At 40.6% G+C, this 20,938-nt stretch overlaps 1 protein-coding gene across 1 annotated transcript in view; it reads right to left on the bottom strand.

Annotated features, from left to right (window-relative positions):
• Nucleotides 1-300: 300 nt before the first annotated feature.
• Nucleotides 301-20,938, bottom strand: part of WWTR1 (WW domain containing transcription regulator 1) — a 43,699-nt gene continuing 23,061 nt past the window's right edge. The window contains exons 3-6 of the mRNA XM_058811965.1: nt 10,380-10,567; nt 5,711-5,844; nt 5,058-5,170; nt 301-4,013 (exon numbers count right to left, since the gene is read on the bottom strand). Of these exons, the coding sequence (XP_058667948.1) occupies nt 3,829-4,013; nt 5,058-5,170; nt 5,711-5,844; nt 10,380-10,567 (620 nt within the window). The 3' untranslated portion in view covers nt 301-3,828. The remainder of the gene's footprint in view (nt 4,014-5,057; nt 5,171-5,710; nt 5,845-10,379; nt 10,568-20,938) is intronic.

Genomic DNA, 20,938 nt, shown 5'->3' with positions numbered 1-20,938 from the left:
CCATATTTTAATTAAAATGTATATTGAATATATATATTGAATATGTATATACATATATGAATAATTGACTATACAATATAAAATTGAATATTTTAATTCAAAATGCATGCCTTTTTCACAGAATAGTATGTCCACACCTTTATTCTAAGAGGTGTTCTACAGTTCCCTGGAAGCCTATACTAAAACCCTCAAACCCACCCCTCCCCTAAAGAAATTATTTTAAAAAAACAATATGCATCCAAAATCTTTTAAGTTCATTTGTATTTTTTCATGTAAAAGATCAAAGGAATAATTAAAAAAAAAAAAAACAAAACAGAATCAAACACAGGATACAACAGTTTGATCTGATTGCCTCTAGTACAATCTATTGCAAGGTACTAAAAATTAAAAATAAATGCTCACACAAGTCATATAAAAATGAAAAAAGTAAATAAAATAGTTAAAGAACTAGCATATACATGGATGTATGTATTAGGAAACAAGTTTATTTGGATAACCACCTACATTTTTCTGTAATTAAAACAGAGATTTAAATCCTTCCTTTCCCCCAAACAGTATTTGTTGACAAAAAGTCAAACCCAATCCCTCACCAAGTTACATTCTAACAGTATTACCAGAATACAAACTGTAATTAACCATGTCCCATTACTTCTGTATCACCAAGACTTACATATGACCCCTCAGGGATGGTCACAGCAAAATTGTCTCCCTGGCACATTGGTTGTATTTATACTACAAGCAGACAGTGTACAATTTAGTACAGTAAATGCTCAAAACCTGAAATACTACAGTGAAATATTGTCAACAATAAATTTACTTTCATATTACATATGCTTTGAATACTGAAAAATTCTGCCATAAGCCTGTTTAAAGCCTGAAACTTTTTTAAAGATAACTTTGAAGAATAGATTTTATCGTCATTGCACTTCACTGGATACATTATCTCCGTAACAAAAATTAACAGCTGACAGTGTAAAGAATCACTTTTAATTTAACCAAGATTTGTTTCATGACTGAGTAAAGATCTAACCTAAGATTCTGGCAGCTCTTTCAGCCTGAAGTGCTGCTCCACTCAGTACCTTCCTGTTCCAGATCTACAGCTGGTTTACTATGGAAGTAACACAGAAACAGAGTTTATGATTGCTTTATCCTTTTAAGGGATTGCACCAAGACACTCAACCACCAGAAATACAAATAAAAAAGGAATCAAGCTTGCAGCTTCACAGTTATGATAAACACCCGATGTGATTTCACTAGAAAGCTGCATTCGTTTTCCCCACAGACAGAACAGCCTTTGGCTGACAGCAATGCATGTGGCTGGGCAGGAATCAGCACCAGCTACCCCACAGAGCCGCTAGCCAACCTGCTCAGAATATCTTCTCTTATGACAAGCTTACATGTTAAATGGTGCAGATTTGCCAGCAAAGGAACAAACTGCATTCTCTGAAGGTGACCTGCGCACAGGCTCTGCCACCTGGAGCACACCAGCGCGCAGGTCCAAGCTGCTGTGGGTCATTCCAGCACCTGCGGCTGTCGGCTCCTTATGCCAAAAGAGCAGTGCTGGTGACACGGCCTTCAAAGTTGGCCAGAAAATCTCCAATTCTTCACAAACATCAGTCATGGTACTAAATAACAAAGCCTTAGGACCATCTGTTTTTCATTTAGGCTGACAACCTGAAGAAATCCTTAAAAGAGAGAGATTAAAACTAATTACAGTAATATTGGTCAGCCCTGCCCGGTCCCTGTTTATTGAAAAGAAGTTTATGGTATCTCAACAGTTAGCAGAACTATCAAGAATAAAAAAAGAAAAACCCAACTAATAACCCCCAAAAGAATAAAAGAAACACAATGCCCATTCAGCGATTAATTTCTGTGCAGACACAACTCTGCTGTTACACTTCTTTTTCTGTTAAAAAAAAACCAAAATGAGAACATTTTAAAAAAGCTACCTTTTACTATGTCATAAAACCTCACAACTGTAGGTCTTTGCCTAATATCATTTTTTCAAAATTTTAGTGTGTGTTTTTTATTTTCCTTCCTGTGACCCCATGTAAACTTAGAAGCTTATCACAGACATGGTCATTTACTTTATTGAGTGCTTCTCTTACGTTTTTCACTGAACACCGGAGATTTATTTGCTATGCACCCCTGTCTGCAGCCATCCTTCCCAGCAGGGATCTACATTTACTAACTCATCATCCATCTTCCAAATCTACTCTGTATTCCCACCACTTCATCGCTGACCTTTTCACCTACCTTCACCCAACCAGATGGAAAAAAGGTCTTTAAGGGTCAATATTCTGATGCATCAGTAATATCTTGCTAAGTGTTATCAGACCTTGTAAAACACACATTTACACTTAGTGCTACATCCCTTCTTCTCTTTACATAGCCTGGATTAAGGTTAGAGAAAAGTTATAATGCCTTTCATAAAATTACCTATTCTTCAGTACAAAATGCTTATATCCATTAATTATAAATAAGATAATTTCAAAACATTTAAGAATATTCAGGGCTTCATTTGCATTTCAGCAGAACTGCAGACTTAATGCACTTGATGTCTTCTCAGTCCCAAACCTCTGATAAAGAAGTTTTGTAGGATATATAGCAGGCAAAACCACACAGCACATGCCTCGTGTCCTGCGCACCAGTTATGGTAAATGAAAGACATAAAAACTAAGCAGCTTGGCCAGGTGAGTCCCAGTGCTGCTTTAGCAGTGCCCTGATAAAGTCCCTGGTTCTTTTTCATGTATAGAACTACATGTATTTTTACATTGTCAGTTATAAATATCACTGAAAACAGTATGAGGAAGGTTTTTCTCCCCCTATGTATGACATTAACAAGTTGTGCCACATTTTCCAGAACTGATTTTAAAAGAATAGTTTTGCACTTAAGATACTTGCCACAGATTTTATACATATAAAAAATTGCTTGTTCATGTGTTAAGTTACAAAACTGTAGTGCTTAATATAATAAACTAAAAAACTAATAATTTTTTTAAAAATGCTTGTTTATAATACATTTCTTTGTTTTTAAAAGGCAACAGTCATAAACCCATAACAGTCAGTACCAGCCTGGTTTATTTTGTAACAATATTGTAGTGTAAAAATGTTGCTAAATAATTCTGGTATATTGAGACTAGACGCAATTATTTTCTGAAAACTATACAGTAATTTACTGAAAAAAAGAAACTGCTATAGTAGTGTTTGTGCCTTCACAAATATAAAATGGGAATTATTATGCTTGATTGGATCATATTTGAACTGTATTCTATACAGTACAGTTAGTCACTAAGAACTAAAAAAGCTTTTTAAGGCTTAAGTAATTTGATTTTAAAAAAGCTTCTGATAGTATTGTCATAAACATAATAATAAAACTGCTCTCATGTCCTGATCCTTTGCACTTTTTTTTGAACCAGGCAAGCTAGGAGTTAGCTTTTCTGACTCACAAAGGCTCTGTGATGTCAGTCAGTACCCAGGAGAGCAGTCAGGGATGTGTACAAACATCAGCCACTTTCTGTCCTAAAAGTGAAGTGTTTCCACCTGGTTTGAAAACATAAAAAAGTACACAGATGTGTAAAGTGGTATGGGGCTTTTTTAAAGAAATATATATCCATGTATGTATTTTTTATATATATATAAATGTATTTCATACTTAGATTAGTATCAATCAAATTCAGGCAGATATTAAACTGACCATAAAGACGATGTAACAAAAGTCAATACGGCAGTATGTTGTATCTCTTGAGGATATTCAGATATTCTATGCCTACGCCAAGAGGAAAAAGAAATTTGAATTGCACTGTAGGCCCAACAAGCATTGCCTGATTACAGCCAGGTGAGGAAGGGCTCGTTTTTGTTAAGCACTGACTCCACGTCGTTGAGAATCGGGATCAAGTCTTCTGACTCTAGAGTCCCAAGATCAACGTTCGTCCCCGGAAGGCAGTCGAGGAAATCGGGGAAACGTGTTTGCTGCGCATTTATGTTCATTGCTGTCTGTGCTAGAGTTTCTCCTAGGAACAGTAAAGAAGAACTTTTGAAGTACCAAAGTCTTATTGTGAGTAATTTAAAACAACAGAACTACATAAAAATGCATTCCCCCTTTCCCACAAGCACTCGGGAGCACTCCTACTCCACACAAATGGTTATCTCAAAACTGCATTTAGGTATAGGGTACATATCCCCCTACGAACACATTTCACACCCTTGCTTTGATCTCAGAAGCACAAAAAGCCCTTTCCAGCAGTGCTCAAAGCATCCAGCTCTGCTCTGCCACTTGGGAAGCACGACAGCTTCAAGTCTGAAGCAGCAAAGGGCCCTCATGCACACCTCCATCCTGTTCCCTGCACCAGGGGCAATGCTGTCCGCAGGAAATAACTGCAAAAAGTGCTTTACAGCAATTTAGATCTGTAATATTATACTTTTTTCCCCCATAAATTAATAAGAACAAGCATGAAAACCTTTAACATTTAAATCTTTCATTCTCTGCATAATACTGTACTTCTAATGACTTCAAAAGGAAGTTTAGGTGAGGAAGTGCTGAGAATTTCACTCTCTGAAAAAACCCTTGATTTCCTAGTAAATTATTTCATTATTTTAAACACCATGGACACTAACATAAAATAAATACGTATCAAAATGTAAGCTAGCTAAATACATTCTGTTTGAAGGCAAATGCAACTTTGCCAATGTAAGCAACTTACAAGCAAGACTGATTTCCCAGAGTTAGAAAATGTATTGATTTGTACATGTAACCCATAACAAGCTTTTTTGTCCCCCTACCACGGACAATAGTATGAAAACAGAAATTAAGGCTTGCATTTCCCAGGTTTTATTTATTCTGTTTAATATCAGTCTGAGGTAAAAGAGCAGAATCTGGATCTAAGTTAAAGCTGAGAACCTTATGGGCACTAAGCATCTTCAAGGCATTTTCTCCCACAATGTCAGTCTGTTCTCTTGATTAGGAAAGCTGCAGATTATCGTTCAGTCATGCAATCATAAAACATTACTAGCCATAATAGATGGATTGTACTTTAAGCTAAATCTGAGTATTCTACCTGTATCCATCTCATCTACGTTGCTGAGGAAATCTTCAGGTGTTGTTGGTATACTGTAGCATCCTAATCCCAAGCCACTGTCTGTACTCTGTTCCCTGGAGTGGTATGGCCCACTGCAAATTGAAATATGAAAAACACTCAGTAAAGATCCTCTGACAGACACAGTTCCTGAGCACAGTGTCAGAAGAGAACACAGAAATAGATCTGAGTCATTAAGCTTCATCCTGTAACTGTTGGCCACTGATCAGACAACATAATATTTGCATCACATCAGCCCAAATAACAAAGTAATTTAAGTGAGGTCACTCTTAAATTTTGAAATACACACATGCATATATAACTCTCTAGCTGAAATCAGTTCTGACAGCCTAAAAAGTTGCATGTATTTACACGTAGGTAACACACCTATTCTACCTAGTCTTCTACATACACTAACAATAGAATTAAAACCACCTGTTACAATTTATTGCTTTTTAAAAAGATTCCTTCTTGAAGCATAAACTGAAAGATTTTGGGCCAGCCACTCAGCCATCCCCTCTGTTTACAGTAAGTAAAAAAAAAGAAGATGATATAGGGATTATTTTAGAGAGACACCTGTAACAGCCTAGAGAAGGCAACAGAAGCAATTGCCTAATGAAGAAGAATGAACTTGCCTGTTCAAGAAAGGATCTGATCCATTATTTGTGATAGCCCTCATGTCCTGTGTCATGGCAGGGGTGTTCACAGCTGTCTGAACTGGGACCATGTTTTCTGGGTCCATAGGAAGTTGTCTGCAAAGAGCAGCCTCCTGAAAAGATAAATAAATACCAGGGAGGGGTTATTCCAAAACTCAGAAACACTGTAGTCTTGTAACAACATATAACGAACACATAACATATACGCTGAAGGAAAGTAATTCTGACTGATGCCACTATGAGCATTTGTTTACTCTGATATGAAGAAAACCATGACCGTGTCTTAAAGCACCACAGAATTTAGCTGTCAGTTCTACCATGTCTGGAAGCCAGGCCTGTAATTCATTCAGCTACCACAAAGTACTTAACATGTTACAAGAAAACCATTGGAACCAAGACTGCGATTCAATAACATTTAGAATGAACACTCTGCCTAATAATAAGCATTTGCTTAATGACCTGTCTCATGTCTATTATCTGCAGGATGACAAACAAGCAATCAGAGCCAAAGGAAACTTATTTTGCAACTCTTCCTGAAAGATAAATTCTTCCAGCATTATCTCTGTGAAACACATATGACATCTAGGGGTACAGAGTTCTATACAGAGGTTGTCTGACCCCAACTGGATGTTCCAAACAAAAATCCTAAGACCTTAAAATAATAAGGCTATATCTATTTTTACCATAATTAACTCCACTTACTTTTTTTTTAATGAAACAAGCAAAGTAAAATATTTAATTTAAATCCTAGTAGAAAACTTCTCTGACTCAATCATTCGTTCTCCCCAGCACAGAAAGGATTAACAGGTCTTCAAGGCTAGAATATGATGTTTTACTATGTTTTCAATTATTTGTTTCATTGAGGAGGAATGGTCTGGTCTCTTTGTGAATAAAGTAGCACATATTGGTGCCCATAAAAGAAATATTTCCTTTATAACAAAATTATCAATATATTCATTGATAAATTACAATTTACTTTAGATGGTGTCAGTATTTAGCAAGTGTTAAGAACAAACATTCTTAAGATTCTTAATAGCTTATGTATACTAGGTTTTTGATTAAATTTGTCAAGTGACAATTTTAATGGTGACATTTCTACTTAGAATTTAATCAGCTGGAGTCTGTGAAAATGTACAAACCTCTTAGAAGGAGAAGGTCATTTTTTTAGCTGTCTACAGGCAGATATTTTCAGAACTTTTTAAAAAATATAAGAATGACATTTACAGCCACACAAGATTTAGACAGGCCATCCAAAACAAAACATCTGTCAGCTGAAAAGCCTGCAGCACCACAAAGAAAAACTCCCACTATCAGTTACATAATCTAACTTCCTGTCTCCTCTTTGTTGCAAAAAACACCATATTTATTATAGAGCTACTTGACTGACTCTCCCTTGGGGAACGGCTCACCTCCCGTGTCTTTATTTCAACATATTGCCTGTTGCTTGTAATATGAACTCCATGTGTACTTTTAAAATGTGGAGGAACAGACTCTCGCACACCGGAGTCAGATTTGGCTGGGGAAGCAGACAGAGCACTGGCTCCACCATACATGACATATGTCCTTCAGCTGTAGGTCATTTGTTCAGAAGTCACATTGCAAGTTTATTACTACTACAGATGTCAGATTCCTTTGCTCCTCTGACATTATTACAGCAATGGAAATGGAGAAATTGATCAACCACACAATACCCAAAGCTTTATGATACCCTACTATGTCCTGTTCTCTATTCTAAGCATGACTACAAGGTTTTAAAGAAGAATATTTGTTTATCTTCTACCCTAGGATGAAAGTCTGGCAAAAAATGGCAGAGCTGTCTCGCAGCCCTGTGAGCAGCAGTATCAGTCTCAGCCACAGCAGCGAGCTCCCAGTCTCTGAGTGTAGGAGGCGCCTCCTCCTTGGCCAGCAGAGAATCGTTCATCTCTGGCATTCAGCTCACAAAGGAACAAGTGCCTTTAGTGAGCTGCTTGGCACTGTGACGCACATAAACCCAAAGAACACTTTCAAAATAACTAAAAAACCCCACAGAATTCTAATATCAAAAAGTCATGTCAAATGCTTCACGAGTGGTTATCTTCAAAACCTTTTAAAGCTTCACAGCATTACAGTGCGCTGAATGATTCACTGCCTCAGAAAACGTAAACCCTTTTTCAGCTGTATGCCTGACAAGCACAGAAATTTCTTGTCAAATTTCCTAGAACTCTTCTTGGCAGAACTGACCTGAGTTCCACCCTTAGTTGCCAAACTCTCATTTCCAGCTGGGGGAGATGAGTGAGAGCATTTTTACAGCGGGTTTACATTGCTGGTAGATGCAATTCCTCAGGGTGGAAAGCAAGAGATGTAGACATTGCCTGTGCCACCAGAAAATCACACCCTCGGCCAGTCTGTGCAGTGGGAGGAGCACAGCACAGGAGCACAGGGGCATTTTTCTCTTCAGGTCGTAGCAGGCCAGTAAAGGTCTATTCTGCGAGGACAAAACAGTGATAAATGTTCCTCTACATGTTGCTCCACTGCTTCTTCAGCCTCTTCTAAGCCTCTGTAACATTCTGTGGACAATTTCTGCAACAGGAGCCCTGGACCAGAAAGAAGCCTCTGAGAAGTATTGCCTTTTTGGGACTATTTGTACCCTCCAAATGTATGCACAAATACAGTGCATAATGGCCCTGGTGCACACAGAGAAATGCTGGGGCACCTTCTCTGCAGGACCTTTCAGAGATTTCTGACTGACATTACCTCTACCAACTTCCATTTCCAAGAAGCCCTTTAGTAGCAAGCAGATTCTCTCTTTTCCTTTGGAAAGCTGGCAAAACCACATTAGTGTGAAAGAACATTAACTCCTTATAGAATGATAAAACTGAGTAAGGAAACCTTTAAGTAGATGCTATCATACTGGTTTTCTGAAATGCTGCCCTTCTGGAATGCACTCAATCTAGAGTTCTAGAGTTTTAGCAACTCCAGGAAGAGGAGGACAAAGAAGGAAAGAAATTCCCTAAGCCCAGAGCTTCCAGAGCTACGACCCCTTCCAGGCTGGGCACGCTGCTCCACCCCAGCAGCTGCTGCAGGAATGGCTGCGGGGAGCAGCAGCTGCTGCTGGGCTGAAAGGTTTGTGACCCTCCAAAGAATCCTGTCCCTCGCTCAAATGCTCTGCAGCTCCTCACAGCTGCTGGCAGCAGCACACACCCTTACTCAGCATTTTCCCTTAGGCTACACTAGAAAAGCAAAAACAGCAAGGGAGGGTCAGGACAGGAGTAACTGTACTTGGACACTGATGATCCAAGAGGATAATTGCACCCTCAGCTGCCAGGATTCAGGATTCTGGAAGGAAGTTCACCACACTCTGTTAGGAAGAAGAGATTTTGCATCTTGCTTTCCTCTCTAAGAGTTACACCAGTTGTAAAACTTCAGTAATGCGAAGTGACGGTGTGCTGCTTCATGCAATGTGGAGCTTCAACAAACACTACAAGGGCAGGGTGGTACTGGGCTCAGTAAGTGGAAGTCTTGACTGAGTATGGCACAGCTGCAGAGTGCTGTGAATGTATTGGTTTCAAAGTCAGCAAAGCAGCAAAACCCTCCCTTGTGTTAATGGCACAACTGTTTTGAAGCCTAATTTGCTCACCTTGAAAAAATAATAGAGCCAAAGGGAGTCAAAATAACTAAACATGTTGTTAGCATGATGACAATCATGACTAAGCTCGTACCAAATACCCTCACTCTCTTCTCACATCCATCTCTGTCATGAGCTCTTCATGGGAAAGGAGAAGCCACACAAAAGACTTGAGAGCACTGCCCATGTCAGAGACTGCCATCTTAATCTTGTGAAAGTTGCTGCTTTGAAAGGTACTTAGAACTGGTAACTGCAGCATTTGCAAGGCCACAAATATCGATATGTTTCTTGATAAAGTATACTTCTTTCATGCTGTTTCTGAGAGAAACGGACTATCAATTTTTTCCATTAAGGAATCTGATTATTATGCCATACAAACACAACACCACTAGTGGACTTGACTGTAACAGGTGAAACACAATTCTTAAAACTTTGTTTTCTTAAGGCAGTATAAAGGAAATTACATATCTATTTTGTACAGAATGAGTCATTTTATAGAGCTGAAACTTAAGATATAGAACAATAAGCAAAACATCCACAAATAACCAACTCTGAAAAGTCTTTAGATCAGAGGTGTTCAGGTAAGATGTGAATGCGATTTTATTTGAACTAAAAGGCAAAGGGTGCAAATTAAGAGAGTACGGACTGGAGTCAAGAACAATTCCGTATGTTCTTCCTTTATCTTCAATGAAGTATGAGCATGGTCTCCTGAGCAAACCAAGTTAAACTGCACATGAATCAGTGTTGCCCTAGTTGCTTATGGACAGACACAGAACAGAATTTGGCCCTTACATGACTATTAAGAAAGACTGGTAAGAAAGATGGCAGGTCAGTAACTTCTGATGGATGGCCATCCTGTGTTCCGTTCAGTGCTAGTTTTGAGAAAAAAAATGAAATTATCTGTTTATATTAGTTTTTTGGTTACCCTTCTGTAAAACCATAGTTAGTCTTGGCATACAGTAACAGAGCTAGTAAGTGTACTTGTTAAGAATGATGCATTGAACTAAAAGCTCTTGAACAAAGTAAGACTATCTTTGGCGTTACCTGTCGCAGTAACTCCTCCTGGCGCATCCGAATCCGCTCCCTCTCCATCTGGATTCTCTGGAGCCGCAGTTTCTGCTGCTGCTGCTGCTGCTGCTGCGTGGCCAGCGCGCCGGGCAGGGTGAGCAGGGCCGGGGGGCGGCCGGGGGGCGGCAGGGCTGCGCCGGGGGGCAGCGGCGGCGCGCTCAGCACTGCAACGACAGGAGCCCGTGGGGCCGGCCGCAAGCACCGACAGAGCCCGTGGCACCGACGGAGCCCGTGGCACCGACAGAGCCTGTGGAACCGGTGGGAGCCCATGGCACTGATGGGAGCCCGTGGCACCGACAGAGCCCGTGGGGCCGGCTGCAAGCACCGACAGAGCCCATGGCACCGACGGAGCCCGTGGCACCGATGGGAGCCCGTGGGGCCTGCTGCAAGCACTGACAGAGCCCGTGGCACCGACAGAGCCCGTGGCACCGATGGGAGCCCATGGCACCGACAGAGCCCGTGGCACCGACAGAGCCCATGGCACCGACAGAGCCCGTGGCACCGATGGGAGCCCATGGCACCCACAGGAGCCCGTGGCACCGACAGAGCCCGTGGCACCGACAGAGCCCATGGCACCGATGGGAGCCCATGGCACCGACGGGAGTCCGTGGCACCCACAGGAGCCCGTGGAACTGACGGGAGCCCGTGGGGCCGGCTGCAAGCACCGACAGAGCCCGTGGCACCGACAGAGCCCGTGGCACCGACGGGAGCCCGTGGCACCGACAGAGCCCTTGGCACCGACAGAGCCCATGGCACCGATAGAGCCCGTGGCACCGACAGAGCCCATGGCACTGATGGGAGCCCGTGGCACTGACAGAGCCCGTGGCACCGACGGGAGCCCGTGGCACCGACGGGAGCCCGTGGCACCCACAGGAGCCCGTGGCACCGACGGGAGCCCGTGGCACCGACGGGAGCCCGTGGCACCCACAGGAGCCCGTGGCACCCACAGAGCCCGTGGCACCCACTGGAGCCCGTGGCACTGACAGAGCCCGTGGCGCCGACGGGAGCCCATGGCACCCACAGGAGCCCGTGGCACCGACAGAGCCCGTGGCACCGGCTGCAAGCGCTGACCCGCTGCACAGGGCCAGGACACACTGCTCTCTCACAGGAATGCATCCTTAGAATTGCTGCGCTTCAAATGACTGAGACAACTACTCCATCTGGCAAGATCTGCACTAGCAATTGCTTAATAAATGATTTTATATGTTCTGAGTGTATCAAACAGGAATACTTACAATATAATAATACTTATCCTGGTATGTTCAAATATTTACCTAATGAACTAGTAAATAACATTTTTTCAAATTGAAAATTCCTAGAAATGTGTGCCTATAATAGGCAGTAAGCTAGTAAAAATATTTCAATTTAACATTGTCTTTATTGACAGATTTAAATCAATTGTTACTGGAAGTAATTTCCAATTAACAACTGAAACCTTTTCTGCTAGAATATGACCCATCAGTCCCCCACCTTTGGTAGGATATTCTAAAGGTTGACAGGGGAAGAACATCATAGATGGCAGGGTTAGAAACAGGACCTTTAGTAAGCAAACCTGAGTTATACCCAGGTAAACCCCTTCACTTGCTGACAGAAGGCTGTTGCTGAACAAGTTAATACTGCTTAGATTGTTAATATTTCTTAAATCAGCATCATCTTTTCTGATCAAATTCAGAAACTATAAATCAGAGCAGAATTCTCTGTGAGACAGACATTTTTATTCACAGAACTGCTACGGAAGAAACTAAGTCTGTGTAGCTCTCTGTGTGTCACTCTGGTGCCAACATGTCACAAAGCTAATAGAATGCCCTGTCCCCTCAGACAGCAGGTATCCCTCCTAGCTTACCAAGAAAATTTCTTCCTGTTTATGGTGCTAAGAATAGCACCATAATCCAGCATTGAAATCCTCCAGACAAGTCAAGAGTGAAACACAGTGAATTTTCAACATTTTAACTCTATGGTTTGCTCAGGACCCAGGTTAGATTTATTACTGATGCAGATCAGAACTAGCTGCATGGACCAGGTGAGAATTAGTCCTGGGCTATCACAGGACCAGATGGATCTAAGGGCAGCTTTACTACCTGTAGGTGGTGCAAAGCCCACACTAAGAAATCCTTCTGGACATTGTGGAAAGCATGCAGGCAGATCTAAACCATCTTTGCAACCCGCTTCCAGAAGCAGGTGTTCTGGAGAGTACTGCACACTCCAGTGTGTCATCCCACGGGAGGTTTAGATTGGAGATTAGGAAAAATTTCTTTGCCAAAAGGTTTGTCCAGCTCCAGCACAGGCCGATCAGGACAGTGATCCATCCCTTGAGGAATTTAAAAGCTGTGTGGTTGTAGCACTCGAGGGCTTGGGTCAGTGGTGGCCTTGGTAGTGCTGGGTTAATGTCAGACTCAATTACCTCTGAGGGCTTTCCCAACCCAAATGATTAGTTGATTCCAATTCTATCAGATCTGGGCTAGATCTTAATGCAATTTCATATGCAACACTATAGGTAATGTCAGGTAGAGTCTGTCCTGCAACCCTACCTACCTGGGCAAGCCCCAGTACCCCCACAGAACACCGGCCTCCTCTAAAGAAGCGTGGCAAAGTGTGATGACAGTTATTACAGGACTAAGACTTCTTACTGCTTTACCAATTTTCACGGTGTCAGTTTTTCAAACAACAAGAAAAAAAACTGACTAAACTAAATTGCTTTTCTTAACGGTAGAGTTGCAATGATATGCATAGGAAAATGGAAAAATATTTTATGTGGAACACTTTTAAGCATATTTGATAGGTTTCATACTGTCTAGACTTCAAACTAATAGTGCATCTTTAAATACACTGGTAGAATAAAAAGAATCACAACAATGGGCAAATTACCCTTGTGGTATATACTTGAGCTTGGTTTGTGAAAAATATTTTACCTAAGTGCTTCTCCTAGGACTGCTCAACTGACCAGAACTGAACCCAGGCAGCAAAAGTGGGTTGGTATACAGCTGGTAACTTCTTGTCACTAACGGTCTGAACAAGGCCAGTGAAAGGAAAGTCTTGGGTCAGCCCTAGTGAGCAACTTAACAAACAAAGACATTCTGCAAATCTCCATTCCGTGTGATATAATCATATGGCACATCTGTTGTGATATTTATGAGGTTTTAGTAATTCCTGCTTTAATTTGTATTTCAGCTCTGAATTTGTATTTGGATGGTCTGAGGATCATAATGAAGTTTGGATTAAAAGAGAAAAACCTGCAGTTCCCATTCCAGCGGCCGACACAGCCCCGCCGTGACCCCACAGACACAGCAGGGACCCCACAGCCCCTCAGCCAGAGCTCTGCGGAGCCATCGGCTGCTTGGAGAGGGCAAAAAGTCACCAAATAAAAAACAACTGCTCTTCAGTGAGCTTCAATTCACTGAGCAGGGTCTGGCACTCCAATGTAACATCTCTAAAGTTCTGCAAAGAAAAATATATTCAAAAGCTCCAATTTACCACTCTGTGGTAAAGGAGACTGGGTCTAAAATGAGAGGAGAAAAGTATCACCACTACAGCAGACAGACTCAGGGTGGCCTTAAATTCAGTTCTCTTGGGGAAGACCTAATTATTTTGCAAAATTAAGTAAGTCTTTCAATAAACAGCCATTATGCAATTATCCAGCCCAAATGAAAGCAAGTAAAAACATGGAGCTAAGTTCCAAACCTGAACTATGCAACCACAGTTCCATTGCAGTTCATGAAATTGCAATTATTTTGTTTACATCAAGTTAGACCTATGTGATTTTCTTTTTCCAGTTAGAAGAAAAATAAAAGAATTCTTTTATTGCTTTTGTTTGCCTTTAAATTAATAGTGATATCCTAGTGAATTAGGTTTTCTGACATTGTAGGAGACCTTTCTGTGGATGACTTTACTGGATATATACTAGGCAAGGATTATTTTGTGGGAAGAGACATGCAAGTTGCAGAAGCCAAAACATGCAAGTGTCAATCATTTTTGACATATGCATTGAACTGATTGCACCTACTTTTATTATTAACATAATGACATTTTTATTATTTGTCAGAAGTGCAACTGTGGGTCTTTCTGCTCTGTTTATAGGCAGCCCAGACCCAAATTCAGATGAACTAGCCAAAGCCAGGTCTCATGCAACACAGTCTGATGAAAAACAAATGTCTACAAAGGTTAAAAAAAACCCCAAAAACTGAAAAACCAGCCATACTACAGTTCTGAGTTAGTTGTGACACTGTAAAGAAAAAAAGATTGGGCTCCCCTCCTTTTCTCACTCCACTTCAGCCAACAAAGAACTGCTTGTTTCATTTATTTCCCAGAAAGAAGCATTAGCCTTCTAACAAGGTCAGCAAAAAATGCTGCTTTTCAGTTCTGGTGCATTTTGTTCCAAAAATCTGTAAAGTATTAAAGCAAAAAGTTGCACTATCCCAGTGCACAGAAACTCCTTTATTCAGACTTCTGAGCTGAAAATAGCTATATAGAAATTTCTCATAGTTTTCAACTGTTAAGGCCTGTGACATCCATATTTAACTAATCTTTCCCATCTTCAATGATTTAAGATTTAAAAAAATCAATACAAACAACGTGCAGGTGCAACATCAAAGCTATGTTTTAGAAGGAAGTTATTTAAAAGATTGGAGATTTACTCTGCAAGCACTTTTAACAATGAATCACTAACAAAAAGTGATGATGGGAGCTGCTTGAGTGGACAGACAGCTTTAAGGCTAATGATTAATTACTGATGACTGTTAGATTTAAAATATTTAATAAATTATTTTTACTTTTGCTTCATGCAGTCTTCAGCTTTTACATTTCATTTCCTTTGAAACTATGTAAATGACCCTCCACTCTTGCACTGGTACTTGTTTGGATTACTGCCCTTGAGGGGAAATGCTTACACCAACAGGAACTTCTTTGTGTCAAAATTAAAAATTACTAGAATTTGAAAAAATGCCAATGTCTCTCTTGAACACATCAACCTTTAGCATTTCAGATTTACTAGATGGTCAGTTGCTGGTTTAAAAGTTTGATTTAATTTACCTGATACTGAAGTTACTTCCTATTAGACTCTGGACCTCTTAGCCACTGTCCTTAAACATAAATAAACTACTCCATTTGAGATCTGAGAAATCACTTGTTAGAGATTTTAATTGCAAACTACCAAAATCCCCTCATTCTTTTGAGAGCTGCATCACAAACCACTCATTCCCACAGATGAATGTGCAAGTCCTCTGTAATACTTTCAGGTCTCAGAAAGTAATCATCACAAGCAGGTGCCAAGATTATTCGCACTGACCACAAATGAATTGTTTGCTTCTTTCAGGATATCCAGTAATTAAAAATTATCTGGAACAGGAAGCCTTTCCACCACGCAGGTGGTATGAGGGTATGGACTACAGAGAGGGAAAAACATATTCCTCTCAGTGTCACACATTTCTAGCCAAGGCAAACCAAGACTTGAAAAATCCTGGACATTAGTGAACACACTTCATGGACATTAGGGAACACTAAAATACATATAATTTGGTTTTGAACACTTTGGGAGTTTCTGTGTTCTTATCTCCAGAGACTTCTTTGACATAGTTACCAAAACTGCCTTTTATCATCCCTAAACAATAGTAGCTACACCTCTTTTATCATGGCAGGATATGGAAACTTTGGTTCATGTGTTTATTGTTCCTAGACAGGATTTTGGCATTGTTTTATTGATTGGATTTCCTGGCTGGTTAAAAAAATTGAAAGCAGAGGCAAAGTGCTGTAACTCCCAGTTGTCCAGACCCATTTGAAATATCATTACCAATACAGCTGAAAGATAAATTTCTTAGATTCATGGATGATTTTCTATTAAACAACAAGCATCAGAGGCTCCTCACAATAAAAAATTCTAATCTGTAATACCCAATGTCCTATATCTTAGAGAACCAGTGAATTAATAGTGAAAGCCATCCTGCTTGTATCACTTGGGTCACACCTGCTTGTGGGTCTTGAAAGAGTACATTCTGAGGGTAAGGCTCTCTTCCTCAGAAAGGAAAACCAAAAATTAAATAGTTCTTCACCTGGAGTTTGATACAAGAAGTAAACGTGGTTGAATTCTCAGGATCAATGCATACAATGACCCTAAACAAATTAACATCAGGTTTTCCACTGTCTTCTGCCTGAACTGGTTGATTTATAAAGTTAAGATAAATATTACCAGCTTCTACCAGAGATGAGTCACGTTATTTTTCTTATAGTCAGTATTTACACATAATCTGCTCAGGTGAAAATGGAGATGTCAAGAATAAACTAAAGTACATGTGGCACCCTTCTCCCTCTGCCAGAAATTCTTCTCCATTCTTGAGTGTGTGCGTGCGTGGGTGTGGATGTGGATGTGGGACATGTTCTGACACTGCTCCACTCAGTGCTGATGACAGAATTTTCTTCATGGTGCCAGTCTCCTTCCTGAGGAACACGTGAGAACTGCACCAGGACCTTCTCCTCTGTCACAAAGGATTTCTACACCTGTGTGCACAAAGTCCCAAGCTTCTGCTCTGGTCCCAGCATTGACCCTGCTTTCAGCAGAGGCTGGGTTGGAGCCCTTGCAAGGCCCTTTCCCAGCTAAGCTATCCCACGAGGGACACAACCATAACTTGTGCAAGGCCTCAGCCGTGTGTGGAAACTCAGCCAGGAGAGAAGGCCTTACCTCAGAACAGGCATCTCCACCTTGGTGAGCTCACAACATTAACACTGATCACCCAGCAACCGTCCCTGCATACAGTACACCTGAATGAGTCCACTAATGAGGTTCTTATCAAATCTCCTTGAGGATGTGACTAGCAGACAGCTGATAAACCAGTAGCACAGAGACAAAGTAATACAATTTACTCCAGATATAGAGTACAGGAACACTGAAAATGTCAGGAACTGTAACACTATTTATGATTTTTTTCCCTGTAAATGTGCATATTAATGAATTCATTCTGGCAGAACCTAAGAGAATATATATTTATAAGTTGCTGTGTCAGTGTACAGAATTAAAAGTGATCCAGGTACATTTTCTGAAGGCAGCCTTATCTGGGCCAACAGACACTATACATCAACCATCACTGCAGAACAGCCTCAGTCAGCGGGGACCTTGAAAGACCATCTGGTACAAACTCACCTGGAAAACAAGACGTTGCAAGGGAGAAAACAGAGAGGCTAACAGAAGATGGCTCAGCTCTAAGCAGAAGATCCACACGAACACAGCTTGCTCCTGAGCTCCAGACTTGTCACTCCCTCCCTGACAGCCAGGCCATAAGTAACTACAGCATTTAAAACCCTTTCTGCCCATCAATCCCATCTCTGTGCACAGTCCAATGAATCACACAGGTTCTCTTTTGTACCAGAAGGAGTAAAACCAGGCACACCTGTCTGCAATTGCTGCTGCAGGAGTGTCCACTGTGAGGAAAGGCGAAAGGGACAGTGGTGGCCGTAGGGAGCATCAGGGACACCCCACCCGGCTGGACTTTGGCAGCTTGAGTTAGACCAAACACCACTTTTAACCACGGTTAGATAAACTGAAATCCCCCCTCTCCACACCCAAACAAACTCAGAGGCCTTTCACAAAGTGGCAGTGCCCAAATCTCTCAAACCAGCAAACTCTGGGCACCCCTTAACACACATTTCTGTCGCTCACACGGGACATAGAGTAACTGTGCCTGGCAGCCTGCAACTGCTATTTGCTCCAAGGCCCAAATCCCACACCCAGCTGTGCCACAGGGTGGGCAAGAAGTCTTCTGAGGTTTTTTGCAGATAGGATATTCTTTTTGTATGAGCTTTTTAAGGAACTCACATATAAATGCAAGCTAACTCATGCAGAAAATGTAAATACTATTAGAGGGGTTCATTATTTTATGGAAAAATAAGTTGCAAATTGTTAAATTTGGAAAATATTTAAATAAAGACCAGATTGTGTTTACCCACTGAATGAAGAGTACAATCACAAAAGAAATCTGTTTAAAACACTTTGAAAGGAGAAGGATGGAAATAACAATGGTTTTGAGTGTTGCCTAATGTAGAATAGAGAAAGACTACAAAACAAGTAGCATTTAATTAAAAAAATCTTGCAAAAGAAGCTCCTGTAAGGACCTATTTTTTCCTCTAAACGTGGCTACATGTGGTGGAAAGTCACCCTCCACCATCTGCGGAGAGCAGGGAGTGCCATGAAGGCAGCAGGGGTGGGGGGCTCAGGCTGAGGCAGCCTGAGGGTGACCCAGCCTGGGGGAAGGCAGCTGCCCTCGCCTTGCCCTCATCGCTCTCCTTGCTCAGGGAGCTCAGCCTGACAGCCAAAACAAGGATTTAGAGTAACCCCCACTTCCACAAACGGCCCCTGATTCTACTGCATTAACTGATTGGCAAGACATAGGTAATACCTCCTCAACCAGCTGGAAAAGACTGTTTTAGAAGGGACAGAAAATTAGGATCTCTGCAGAATCAGCATCACGGTAAATGAAGTTTCTGAAGATGCAAGAAATACACTTTTTCTGCTTGTCTTTAGTCTGACACTGATCACTTGCCCTTTGCTTCCAACAACAAAACATACACTGAAAACATTCCTATTAATGCTGTCCTTTCCTTACACCTACAAATATACATATACAAATCATCTTAGCACAACAATAATGGTAAAATGAATAAGTCTAAATATATGCTAACCCGCAAGAACATGTTTTCAATCTGTGTGACAAATATTCCTTTTCATTCATGAAATGTCACTGAATTTAGCCATGGTGTTTAAATGAGCACAGAAACCTGCCTAGCATATATTACTTTCCTGTAAATTCAACAAGATGCATCAAAGGAAAAAACACCCGATGCCTTTGTTCTATAATATTTAAAAGGCAGTGCTTTAAATGTTAGTGTGAAAACTAATGCTAATGAAGTGTACGCTTACAGCTCATAAATAAGCAACATAAAACCATAGTAAGAGAAAAGCTAGAAAAATACAGCAGATTTTTTGTAGTATGACTACTAACCTCAACCAACTTTCACTATATGCTTTTGTATGCCTCCAACACAGGCATACTATGATTTGGTATCACTTAGTCCCACTCTGTGCTTTGATAAAATGTTTGTAAGTGCCTTTGTACAATTCCCAGCAAATATTGCTGAAAGAAGTTTATAAACCAAAGCAACAAGCTTTACAAAACAAAACATATTTTCCTCCTCTTTATAAGAAGTACAAGGAAAACACATGTGTTAGCAATTGGAAGTGCAGACCAGTGTGCGGACATGAAATACTTAAATATTTTTCTTTTAAGTGGCACATCTTCAAAAGAAAAACTTTTAGTTCCTACAATACAAAAAAAAAAAAAAGCAAAGAAAAGCACTAAGGCAAAAGACAGAGGCACAGACTTCATTTGTGCAGCACACAGGCCCTGCCTTTTGGCCATGGCCATTTAAAAATAGAGGCATTCTGCTGCAGCACTGGAAACAACAGTCACAGGGATTTTAAACTGCCATGTCAAGTATTCAGGGGCTGCAGTGCTCTCTGCAGATTACTGCAATCTTTCTGTGTAATTCCTCTGTGTGTATTCACATGCATATACAGAGTTTCTAGATTAAATCTTGCAAGATATATTTCTTAATAAAATAGTGTCACATTTAGTGTGCCTTTGAAAACCATCAAAATGAGAAAAAGCTCACCAAGACATATTGATGGAACGTTTTCTGGACTAAATAAATATGTACACTGAACAGATTTTTACATACTATTTCTAGTGGGAAATTCAATCACACATCTGAACCACTACGCCAAGAACTGCATATAAACCTACACAAAAAGTAAAACCTCATATTTTACATATATAAATATAAATAAATAAATAAATAAATAAATAAATAAATAAATAAATATATATATATATATATATATATATATGTATATATATATATGAAGGGTACTGAATGAAATACAGACTGTATTTAATGGGACAGATTTTGAAGTCTGTGGAAATACCCTTATTGGGCACATGAAATATCTTCAGGAACAGACTTTTCATTAGGTATGGACTTTTATTTCTAATCCTTTGAATCTCAAGAAAGAACCTCCTCTAAAATTCAGTATACATGTGTTTTAGTCCAGGATTTGGCTTTCATTCACTTCCACTAATAAACTGAGGGGAAAAATGTTCTGTACACTGTCCTGATTTAGGGTACTGCTGTTTTTTAACTAGGGGCAATGCAACAGATGTTAACATAAGTGGAGGAGCTGGTATGAACAAAACCCCTGCTGTCCTGTTCTCACCTTTCAGCCATTCCAGCACTGCTATAAACAGCCTGACCCACGCGCAGCTGTGGTCTGAAGCCACAGCAGAGCAACTGTTGGCTTCACCATGTGCTGCCACGCTCCGCAGATACCCTAGCCCTTCAGATGTTTTTGAAATTTCCTCTGCAGATATCCACCCTCACATTAGGGTTTGCTACTGCCCACTGAATCTTGTAATGCAACCAACTCTTACTGCATATATGCAAGCAAAGCAGTTGATGAGACAAAGGCAGAAAAAAGAACTGAAGCTAATTACCTCAGA

The sequence above is a fragment of the Ammospiza caudacuta genome, chromosome 11, assembly GCF_027887145.1.
Source record: "Ammospiza caudacuta isolate bAmmCau1 chromosome 11, bAmmCau1.pri, whole genome shotgun sequence".
Lineage (NCBI taxonomy): Eukaryota > Metazoa > Chordata > Aves > Passeriformes > Passerellidae > Ammospiza > Ammospiza caudacuta.
The sequence above is the reverse complement of the archived record's forward strand: the minus strand, read 5'-3'. Positions and strand labels throughout refer to the sequence as shown.